The sequence below is a fragment of the Anneissia japonica genome, unplaced genomic scaffold, assembly GCF_011630105.1.
Source record: "Anneissia japonica isolate Jap-2015-1 unplaced genomic scaffold, ASM1163010v1 scaffold288058_len748972_cov163, whole genome shotgun sequence".
Classification (NCBI taxonomy): domain Eukaryota; kingdom Metazoa; phylum Echinodermata; class Crinoidea; order Comatulida; family Comatulidae; genus Anneissia; species Anneissia japonica.
The window spans coordinates 688,137-700,633 of NW_022701645.1; the positions used below are offsets into that span (position 1 = coordinate 688,137).

General features: G+C 33.0%; 1 protein-coding gene across 1 annotated transcript in view; it reads right to left on the reverse strand.

Annotated features, from left to right (window-relative positions):
* Nucleotides 1–7,405, reverse strand: part of LOC117103702 (sortilin-related receptor-like) — a 57,879-nt gene extending 50,474 nt beyond the window's left edge. Inside the window, exons 1-5 of the mRNA XM_033244308.1 lie at nucleotides 7,153–7,405; nucleotides 5,581–5,742; nucleotides 3,893–3,960; nucleotides 1,301–1,475; nucleotides 244–264 (exon numbers count right to left, since the gene is read on the reverse strand). Coding sequence (XP_033100199.1) covers nucleotides 244–264; nucleotides 1,301–1,475; nucleotides 3,893–3,960; nucleotides 5,581–5,742; nucleotides 7,153–7,356 — 630 coding nt within the window. The 5' untranslated portion in view covers nucleotides 7,357–7,405. The remainder of the gene's footprint in view (nucleotides 1–243; nucleotides 265–1,300; nucleotides 1,476–3,892; nucleotides 3,961–5,580; nucleotides 5,743–7,152) is intronic.
* Nucleotides 7,406–12,497: the final 5,092 nt, after the last annotated feature.

Consider the following 12,497-nt stretch of genomic DNA (forward strand, 5'->3'; position numbering starts at 1 on the left):
AAGTAAATAGTAACATTGGAGAAATATAAAACTAAAAATTATAGGAGATTTTATAATTAAAGATTGTTATATGATTATGATTATTAAATTATATGATTAAATATTATATAATTATATTATTACAAGTATATTATCAATACATTACATATCAAGCAACACCAAAGTGAGAAAACATGTCATAATGGGAAAATCCAGAAGAGTATCAATGGCACAAACACTAATCAAAGAGTTTTAGGTTCATACCTGTAGGCCATGTGGGATTTTCTAAACAAAACAAATATAAATTATTTATATTGTAAAAGTATACAGTATTACATATTTTAAAATATAGATTTTGTCAGTTTAAAAATGACAGTATATATTTTTTATCATATATTCTGTAATTAGTTTAGAACCAACATGATTGCATATTATTATCTGAAATCAATTACCCACAATGCACCTGAACCACCATACTGGTAAACAATTATTAGAAAAATGATTGATTGGAAAATTAGTCATGCATAACTGACTACATTACATTAATTCTATACCACCGTGACCAGTTAACTGTAAAAAGATGAATATCCTTGAAATGTTGGAATATCTAACAACACTACTACATATAATAAAATTCAACATTTAAATTAAGTTCTTGTAATGCAGGATCCAGGAATTTCAATTCAGGGTGAGAATTTTACGAATGGAAGTTCCAGACTACCTTAGCCTAACCATACTTTGGGGATATTGATCAAAATTTTATGTCTACTGGCATCTCTAGATAGCTAAAAATATACTGTAATTTTCATTTTTTTTCTTCTTCCTTTTTTTCAAAAATCTAGTGGAACTCAGGCCCCCTGGCATTTGCACTTTGTGCAGGCTTGCCAAATTATAGATCCAATGACCAGAAGTAATAATAAAAACATTGCCAGGGCCTTGCATCCCTTGGCAAAATGCGTGGTATAAATCCATATTATTATTATTAAGAGGTAGTTCAAATGATATTTTTTCTCTTTTTTTTTTTCAAAAATCTAGTGAGACTCAGGCCGCCTGCATCTTTCCACTCCCGTCTTTGAATAGCCCCTGCTATATAATATACATTCTTGAAATTGGTGTTAGTCAATTCACGATTTTCATAACAAAAAGTCTCTATATCAGCTATGGTTGAATTGTTTCATTTGTCCCTTTGGATCACCTGATCTATTTAGGTCTTTTATGGATTTTACCTAACAGTAACTTTACTTGCAAATTATTTAAAATTGAAATGATAAAAATATAATTTAAAAATAATTACTAAATAGAAATATAAATAAAGGCTCACCTTTGTTGCAAACATGTAATTATTTTTGATCTCAAAATCTTCAACTCCCTCCATGATCACTTCAATTAAAAAGTCGTTATCAAAATAATCTTCAGACTTCAAGACATTTGTGACCCCATTACTCTCAATACGCTCCACATATATTGTATCAATTTTATCAAAATCTTTCACGCCCCTGAATTAAAAAAAAAACACATAGTTTAATTTGATTAGTGTTGTACTAACATGAAGATTTCAGAGGTTTGTTTTTTTTTATCAGTTTGACATGCTCATAATTTGTGTAATTTAGGTACAGGTCTCCCTCCAAATAAGAACCACTTTTGGGATTGGCGTTTCCATGGTCTTTAGCAGCTTTGGTTTCTAATTTTATATAACAAAAATAAAAGACATTTGTTAATTTAGGACCACAGAAAAGTGGTCTATAATTGGATGTGGTCTTTAATTGAAGAGGAATTTAATACAGGGAAACCTGTATTTTGACTGTATCATGATTGTAAACTGATGTCAATAAAAGTTATTGGTATATTATCATTTTTTTATGTTACTTTCTAACAATATAGTAAAACCCAGCATTCAATGGCGTTTATAAAGAGGCTTGAGGCCCTGGTTAAGGCCACTTGGGCCCTACTACCCTGGGGGCTGTGTAAGTTTTGTACGGGGGCGCATCCCATCTACTCCAGTGTTTTAAAGGAGTTTGATGGGTGTCTTCTTACACATTCTTCTCCTGAGGTCCCACCTCAGCCAATTTGGTGTTCATGGTCTTTTTAATAAAACTGCTGATTATTACCCTGGAGAGGGAGGTGGCCTTCAGGAAAGTCTGAACTGCACTATAGATTGGACTGCACTTATATTTGACTATAAGATCCTGATTTTCATGAGATTCCTTCCTTCCTTCCTTGCCAGTATATTCTAAGAAACACAATGTACTCTAAAACCTAATCAGCAAAATTTAATTCAAGGTACAAATTTCAAATTTGTATAAATATTTGCCAAGTAATTTAATCTATCTCTATTTAGTAATTGTCATTTTAAAATGTTATCGTAATACTTCACCTTGTATGTTGAATATCAGGATTAGCTTTAAATAGCTTATTTCCTGAAATTTGATGTCTTCATTATTAATGCTGACCCATTGTGTAGAATTCTTAGCATGCAAATTTATTTTAAAAAAATGACAATAGTATGAAACTGTAGCTTAGTGGTTAAGATCCTTGCTTTTCAATGGACACAGTCATAACCTTTACTGGGTAATGTACTTGAGTATATCCCTTGTTTAGTAACCCGCTGCCCACCAATGATGATGATTTCAAATGAAAATACAATTTAATTTTTGGCCAATGACAGCACCCGCTTCCACGAAAAAAATGGCAATTTTGGAAAAAACATATAAGTTTTTCTTTATATTTATTATTATTATTAAATCTCCTAAAATAAGATATGTATATTTCTTCTTAGTTATGTAAATTTAAAGCATTTAACCAACCCAATACATACTACACTGTTTACATTCACTAATATGATTTTCTATTTTTATTTTCTCCTCCATATGGATGTTTTTGGCAAAACTTTTTGCTAAATGAGAAAAAAAAAATTTATTTTTACTTTTTCCTGCCTCCCTCTGACGATCTTTAAAATAATAAGTTTGCGAAACAAGATATAACAAAAAGTCTCGCCTAAACAAGTACAGCGAGCGATTCACAATATAAAGAAACTGTTCAAAATCAATTACTGTATAGTAGTTTCCTAATATTTAAAAAAAAAATATTGAATGAGTCTGATATATGGGTTCAAGAAAAACGTCCCTTCCACATTTATTTCCAGCGGTTGCATTTTGTTCTCTCAACCTTGAGGTCAATGGTTTGAACCTTCGCTTTGAATTTCACTAGTGTCCTAACGCAAGGCACTTTACCTACATTTGTCTCTCTCCACCCAAGTGTATAAATTGGTACCTGGTACGGTAGGTTGATGTGACATTAAATGTATTAGATATTTTGTATCAGCATTAAATTGCAAGCACAACTAGAAATGCAAGGTTTTTCATTTCATGTATTTCACACTTGATCGACAATACAATATTCAAAAAACAGAAACACAAAGCAAGACAATTAAAAATGTTTTCTGGAGGTGGACCAGAATGTCAATAACAAAATTAATCACTTTCTATGTTGCTCTTTGTGACGGTTTGCCAAATTGTGGATCCAATGGTAAAAATAAAAAATTGCCTTGCATCCCTTGAGAAAAAGCGCAGCATAAATCTCTATATTATTATTATTATTATTATTATTATTATACCTGTTGTTCAAAGGAAATTTCTACATTTAACTCCCTCCAGACCACCACTCTTGGGATATATATAGTTTTGACAACATTCTATTTGGTGCAAGAGGCAATTTATAAAAAAATAATCATCATGATCAGTGTCACATACATTTTTTGCCAGGCCTGTTGAATCATCATCATCTGTTTATAACCGCACAATTAACTGTAAGGTGGATGAGTGTTAAGTAAATCAGGGGTTTAACTGTATATATAAAATTTAGCACTTGGGGGCTTCATACAGAGTTTCAATCTTTTAATTTTGCAGCGACTTACCACCAGTAACTCTTCACGTTTGACTGCATCACTGTCCATACGTGACCAAAATTCTGGGATTTCCAAAGCTAATAATAATGGGAAACAAATAATAAATTGTTCATTGTCGAGAAGAAGGAAATTGTGAATGCAGTTTGTTGATTATCATTGAAATAAAGTTGTTTTAACATTTTACTTAATCTTATCATTATTATTGTCAAAAAATATTTGAGGTATTCCAGTGCTGATAATTTCAATTAGTTCTTATTGTAAATGAATTCTTTCTTTTTAAATAAACATAAAACTTACTTTACTTCTAAGCATTCAATAGCAACAAAAGTCTGGAACTAAATTAAGTTACCTTATTTTTCAAAAATTCCAAATTACAATAACAACTAATTAAAATTATTATTATATTACGATTATTCATTTTTTCATAATAAAAATAAAAAATACTCCAGTGAAATTCAAGAAACTGTAGAGATTGTCCTGTATGTTTATTCCATGCTAAAATTCAAAACATTTGTGGCAAAGACAAGCCAAACCAGTCACTTGTCGCAAAAATCGATTTTGAGTTATTAATACAGTGTTAGAGAGTAAAATAATAGCTATAAAATGGTAAAAAAATCATTCAAATCGGACATTTAAGTCAGACATTTCCTTTTGAAGTTACAAGCGTTTAAACATACAGCTGTTTAAAGAACAATATATGAGAAATCAGCCTTCAAAGTTTATGATTTCAGGCATTTCTCATGCAGAAACTATCATCAAATCCTTAAAATGTGTTGCTTTAACATTGAAAATGGGGAAAATAACAGCATAGAATGATGGATAGATATGTAAAAATTAGTTTAGTGCAATAAAATAGATTTTTAAAAATTTGACATTCCAGCATGTTTTGGCCATTTTCTCTGAAACACGATTTGCGACGAGTGACTGGTTTGGCTTGTCTTTGCCACATTTTCTGTTCAGTAAAGCCAAACTGCCATCATTCCATCCCCTTCCTCTAACCTACACATCCCCTTCCCCTACCCTACACGGCTGTTCCATGGCAAAACAACATAAATTTTCACTTTCTAAGAAAAACAGTATTTAAATTTTGGATGTTTGCAACTTGGCAACAAATTGAAAATTCTGCAGTGACTATATGTTCTTAGACATCTTGATTATATGTCAAATTTTAATTACAACCATTGGTTTACTGCAAAGTTATAAAGGAAATTCACAACAATGCTTTACCTCGCAAACGTCAGGCACGGTACAATGCAATATACTTTTTTAATTTATTATGTATAGGGCAGTCATATGCATTATCTGGCTTGTGCATATGTCGTCGTTGTCGTTGTCATCATCAACCGGTTGATTTTGCCGTGTCAAACTCTATCAGCTCAAAACAATTTCTAATTTCCATTCCAAAGCAAAACAACGTATCTTCATCGTAGATACGTTGTTTTGCCCTCTAATCTTACAGTTACGTTTTTTTACCAAGGAAAATCACTAGATTTTTTGCTTAAAGTGATGCTATCTCTGAAAGGACTCATTGTTGAGACCTGAAATTTTCACAGCTAATCAAAAGTGTTTATATACCTCCCAAATGATATTACCTCAAAATCAAAAGAAATATGAGTTACATTGTTAGCCGAGACAGCCGTACAGTACTGTATATGAGATTTTAAATTTAAAAACTATCAACTAACAAATTCCCTTACTCTTTTCTGATAATCATTTTTGTCCATAGCAAGTACTAAGTTGGGATCATCAGCATGCATGGTTATGTCTGTCGGCCTAAAATTCAAATGATGTCTGTGAAACGATCTGCCTCCATCTTCAGTAATAAACACAAAATTGTGCAGTATATCTGTGAAAATGTACTAAAGAAAAAGAAAAAAAACCATATTCAAACATTTAATATAAAAACTATAATACATGTATGTCTCTTTCTATAATTACAAAGAAAAAAAATCAATGTATACATTTGATAATTATTAGATTATTTCTACTTTTGAATGCCATATCAGATTTACCAAAATGTTTCTAACATTCAAAACAAAATTTAAATAACAATTAGAAATAAATGAAGATAATAATTATCATTCATAACAAGTAAAAGATGTATTTTCTCCTGAAAATGACCAAAAACCAATAAAAATCGTTTTAAAATCAACACCAAAATACAAATAATTAACTTGAGCATAGAAATTATTAAACTTAAATGTGATTTTTATACAGAATAAAAATAATAATTAAAAAAAAACAAACGCTTCCAAATACTGAAATTTGTACTAGTATAAAACCACAATTACTTCAAATTAAATTATATTCATTGTTGTAGTATTTAAATTCAAAACAGGTCTGAAATTCAATGTGATGAATCACAAGACATAACTAAAACTAAAGTTTGTTAATGAAGTAAGCTTGTGCTACACACTTTTCAGCTCTGTTTCTGTCCCATCACTGAAATGTTGAGTTTAATACTATAGCTTCCTACTGTATACCACATTAATTCTGTACATTCTACAGGGGAGATGCCTAGTGTATAACCTTGTTTAAATCTTCTTGGATTCAAACAATCATTTCTCCTGTTGCTCACCTGTGGCTGTCATTATGAATGCCTTAGCCCAAGCTCCAGATGAAATCAACATTTTAATATACTGTATTGCACACCTAATATTTCTAAAACCCTGTCTAATGACAAAAACATGGTCATGACGAAATCACATCAAGGCCCTATACAGGCACATCATGACTATATATATACTCAATACTCAATAGATTCATTTGTCATGTGAGGTCTCACCACGAAATGAGACGCATCGTTGGTGAAATCATATTGAGATATTCACCAAAATAGGTCAAAGGCAACATTTTTACAAAATTGTACATGTACAATACACATACAATGAAATTTGATCTGGTTCCTTAACAAAAACAAACATAAAACACGAAAATTCAAACTAGTGACTTGTTCAATGCCCTAATGGCGGAGGGATAGAAACTATGTAGAGATCTACCCCCCTCCTGTATTGTATTGTATGGGCATACAATAGTTTTTTTTTGTCCAAGAAATTTTGAAAGTGTAGACACCACTTTCCCACCTTTTACCAGTATTTAAATTTTCAAAAATCTATTTGTCATTAACAGTTCCCATTTTTTCAGCAGGACACCATTTTTCAACTACTAAAAATAATATTGCCTCAGTAAATAACATACAAAAACTATTTTACCTTACTAAATATTGCTCATTTTAACTACAAAAAAAATTTTTGTAAGAAAAGGCTTACCCTCTGATTGTCAGCCGGGCTATGATAAAAGCGGTCTATGGTGGCTCTGCTGCCATTGTATAGCGTCATGTATTGTCCAACACTACTAAAAGTTTTTCCGTAATCCCATGAGAAATATGCATTACTGGTTGATTCATAGTTTGGCCTTTGGTCTCGCGTAACAACCACAATCATGTCGCTGTTCTCACCAGCCCAGTGGATCATCAACTCATTGTGCGTATCATTCAGATCAAACTGTAATGAAATTATATAATTATACAGTTAATAATATATAATAAATCTATAATTTACAAGGGTGGGTTATACATTAAAGCACTGATCATGTGGCACTTTCAATGCTCTTAAATTAATCTTCTGTCCTCTCTCGGACTCCATGAGCTTCCTAATTGCTTGACCTCGCTAATGAATACTATGAATGAATATAGAGGTTTTCTAGGTTTCTACAGTACCAATGGGAGATTCAGAGGTGACGGAACTAGAGGGTGCTGTGTTATGGAGAGTAATGTGTGATCGGAAATGGTCTGCAGTCAGTTGGTTGTTACCGTGCGCCAGTGGTCTGCAGTCAGATGGTTGTTACCATGCGCCAGCCTACCTCCGGACACTATTTAATAGAAATGAACTAACTGAAATTGAATACAAAGAAATTCGTCCAGTATCAACCATGCCGGCTAGAGCTCATGGACTACCTAAATTACATAAAGATTTTGATAATATTCCACCTCTAAGACCTATTATTGACACGACTGGTACTTTTTATTATTGAGTAGCTAAGTTCTTATAAAACTTATTAGGCCCTCTAACGGTTAATGACTTTGTCCTTAAAGATTCTTTTGATGCTGCTGACCGCATTAAAGCTATACCAAACAATTTATATAATTTAGGTTACCGATTTGTATCTTTTGACGTTGAATCTCTGTTTACAAATGTTCCCCTTACTAAAGTTAATTAATATAATTCTTGATAGGGTTTACAATAAGAAACTGATATCTACTAACCTTAAGAAAAATTCGCTAAGGAAACTACTTAGAGATTGCTGTACTAAAACTATATTTACGTGTAATAACGAATTTTATAAACAAACTGATGGTGTCTCAATGGGTTCGCTTCTTGGCCCAGTTTTAGCTAATATTTTAATGACTGAACTAGAAGAGTCTATTGTTCCTAAACTTATTGAATCAGGTACTATTAAGTTTTATACTCGTTTTGTTGACGACACGCTAGTATTAGCTAAGCCCAATGATTTCCCGCAAATTCTAAGCTACTTCAATGCTTTTCATAGACAGATAAAGTTTACTTTTGAATCATTTCAAAACAGTGACACAGTACACTTTCTTGATTTACAATTTAACAACAGTGTAGGAAGCATGAGTATATATCGTAAAAATACACATACAGGTCAATATGTCCATTATGATAGCTTTGCTCCATGGAACCATAAGATCTCCTGGATTCGTAGTTTAGTTTCTAGGGCCCACAGATTGTGTACTCCTGATAAACTTCACACAGAGCTTAGTAACATCAGGAAGTTTATGTCTTGGAATGGGTACCCTTTAAAAGTTGTTAATAATGTACTTAAGAAATTAAATGAACCTAAATGTATACATAGGCCTACTGACGATAGCATAATTAAGATTTGGGTTAGATTGCCTTATCTAGGAAAACCAGGTGAGTTCATTTTACGTAGATGTTTAAATAAGGTAAAGAAACACTTAATTAAAGAGGTAAAATTCATAACTTTATGGCAGTATAAAAATGTTTCTCATTTTATATCTACTAAGGATCAAACACCTAAGGAGTAAAGAAGTTCTGTTGTCTATCATTTTAAATGTCCAGGCTGCAATAGTGATTATATTGGTAAAACAGATAGGTGCTTTTAACTAGACTTAAAGAACATTCTTCACGATCTGATAGTGTTATATTTGATCATGTTAAAAACTGTGAGGCATTCCAATATGTTTTAGGATTACAGGGTATACTTGAAAATGATAATGTTGTCTGTAATGTAAGTAATAAATTAGGTTTAATATTTTCTAGTACTAACATTATTGACAGCTCCCGAAACTGGTCTATCCTATTGTTTAAAGAAGCGTTCGCTATACGTAGACTACACCCTTTGCTTAACAATGGGCTCAGAGCTTCAAAAGAGCTTTCTTTGTTTTTGTAGGTATCTTTGATCATTAGAGTAAGAATGCTTTGATCTTTTGTTTAAATCACTGCTATGCCACCTACTAGAGGTAATGTTTTGATTGGTTAAACACTTTTGGTACTAGTGCATATAAGCTTGCTAATATGGATAATTTTTCATTCCTGATGATGACATAATTAATGTCGAAATATTGAATCCCAACACGATGGCGTGTATTTCAAAACTTGGAGTATGTATTATACTTTCTTATCTGAGATTAATCAGTGGACCTTTCGGTTTCAGCGACGTTGGAGTATATAGAACAGCAATATGAAACTATTATGTAGGCCTAATGAATGAATAAGAGTTTGTCTGGTAGTGAAATGATTATTTCACATTTTAAGTGCTCCCTAAATTCATAAGTGTAAGCTAAATTACGGTGATTAATTTAATTAGTGAAGATATGGAGACAATTACTTCGAATCTCTCTTTCCAAGAGGGGATGCAAATGCTTTGTGAAAATGAGTACGCCGCGGTACTCATTTTCACAAAGAAATACACACAACTGGTTAGCTAACAATTATGTCAATGTTACATGAACACCTGGGAAGGAAGGTGCAATCAGTTGTTACCTAGCAAATATCTGTACTGTATGGAGGAGGGGCTGCTGATGTACCGTACTGTGTAGCGGGGGACACCTGAGGCATAAGACTAGGCCTAGGCCTAACTAAGACAGTGGAATTATATGTGATAGAGAGCACACTTTCGGAAGAAATAAATTAAAATAAGAAAAAAAATAACTAAGAATAATTCATCTGCAGAGGTACCTTGTTTAAGTATTATACAATGCTAACAATGCCGCTCTTGTAGCCCTGGCTTGGGCAAGGCATCCATGTGCAAAGCAGTGGTGTTTGTTTATCCATGAAAAAAGCACGCCAGGAAAGTTTGCTTTACCAGGAAAAGGTGACGTATCTAGCTTATGACGTATGCACGCTAACTAATGTGAGTGTGACGTCACTAAAAAATGAATATTTTCTATTATAATCAAAATATTAATAACTAAGTTTCTGGGCGTAAATTCCCTTAATACGAATGAAGGGTTGCACAATCTCCTTGCCATACAAATTACAGCTCCCACTGACGTCTCAGTCGTGAAATACGTGCAGCTGAAGTTTTTCTCGCAAATCTGACTACGAAACCATATCCAAATTTCACGATCCACTTTTGACCCTGAGTTGTGCTTCGCACTCGCCGCTGAGGGTGGCGTTCCGGGAACCCTGCGTCCAGTAATTTGAAATAGAGGAGGCCCAGAGAGAAACTCTCATAGATGGAGGGTCCCCCACATCAGCCCCACCATTTCAATATAATTTTCTTTTTTTCCAATTTTTTATGATTATAAATTTAAAGGGGAGAGGGGGAAGCTAGGCCAACTGCCGCCCCACCCTGAATCCACCACTGAATACTGTATGGCTGACCTTAACAAATGCTAATTTCTCTTTAGAAAATGTATTAAACACACATACTGTATATCAATGAAATTACTCAGCAACAAGAGCAGTTCTAGCATTGTAACAAAACATATGTACTCTGTATGAAAGTAAACTGAATACTGTAAATAAAGGTCAGTCCACAGTATCACGTCTAATGTGAAATGCAGTTATTTGGGCTTAGATATGATTCAACAAGATGTTCATGGGTAAATTATACTTTCCCAAAATATATTTTAATACATATTATGAATACAAGTCTACACTATATCTTTTATACATTTCAAATGTATTAAAAAAAATGTATGGATATCTCAATAAAATTCCATATGGCATGGTCTATTGATGACTATGGCAGAGTATTTTCCCAATTATTTTATAAACATTATTCCCCATTACTTTTAAAATATATACTGCAGACCAAAAGAGAATGTTCCTCATTTTTTTCTGGATTTTTGTTTTCATGATACCATCCCATAAAGCTATTTATCAGACATAAACAATTGTTTTGTTCCAGTGCAACAAATAAGATAGGATACTGTGATTACAGAGAAAACCAGTGCCCAATAGAAAAAAAGTAGAATTACATTTACAGATTAGTTTTTATTTTTTAACTATCATTTGGTGGTGTAAAATTCAGGCTGCTCCTTCACTTTAGGTAAGTAATCAGTTATCGAGTACTGCACTTGCGTATATACTCTATGCTGTGGTACTGTAGTGTAATTTTTCTGTAAAATGGAATGTGGGTTCATTTCATTTGATAGGCATGTATTTTTTTTTTTTTTTTTTTAGTTTAAGTTTTTTTCTTTAGTTCAAGTTTTGTTTTTTTTTTATTTACCGAACCTTTTGTTCTGTAATGATTTTCGTAATTAAGTTGTTTTTCTTCTTTTCAATTTTCTGTTGATTTTGGTCGTTTGGATGCACCATCAGTTTGAATGTGTGCCACTGTAATAAAAGTGATTCCAAATAAAAACTAAACTAAACTAAACTAAACTAGTGTGATGATCTTTGATTTGCGATCCACCCAATCACACGCGCGTATATCGAATCCCGTGAAACAGAGTTGGCCAAACTCTCTCTTTACGATACACGATGGCGTGTATTTCAATACTTGGAGTATGTATTATACTTTCTAGTGTGATAGGTTAGTCAGGGAATTGGTAATTGGTCCTACTTTTTGACAAATGACTAAGGCTACGGTCACACTAGCGTCTCAAACCTGGCTTGACTCACCGCGGGTGAGATTTCAAGCCAGGCTCGAAATTCTGGGTCGGTCACACTAGTTGGATTGACCTCTAAATTATGAAAGTCGAAACAGCAGAGCCGTAATAAAGTAAAGAGAGAGTTTGGCCAACTCTGTTTCACGGGATTCGATATACGCGCGTGTGATTGGGTGGATCGCAATCAAAGATTTTACATCAGACGTGCCCGAACCACTCTTTTTCAACTGATCTTTTATCAGCTTGTATTGGGCTCGCAAGCAATGCCTTCACTTTTGTCTGAATTTGGGCCGTCGTTCTCTTCTCATGTCCGAGACTGGCTAATCTGTCAGCAAGCACTCCAAAAATTCCCGTTTTGTTGTTTGTTTTTTTATTTTCTATCTGGTCTCTCAGCTCGGGTTGGCCCCACAAATCTACCAGGTCAGCAGTTTCCTGGTCGCTCCAAATCAATCGCATTATTATTAATTAAAATTTGAATTAACTTTTATGAAAAGTAATGATTGCGTCTTGATT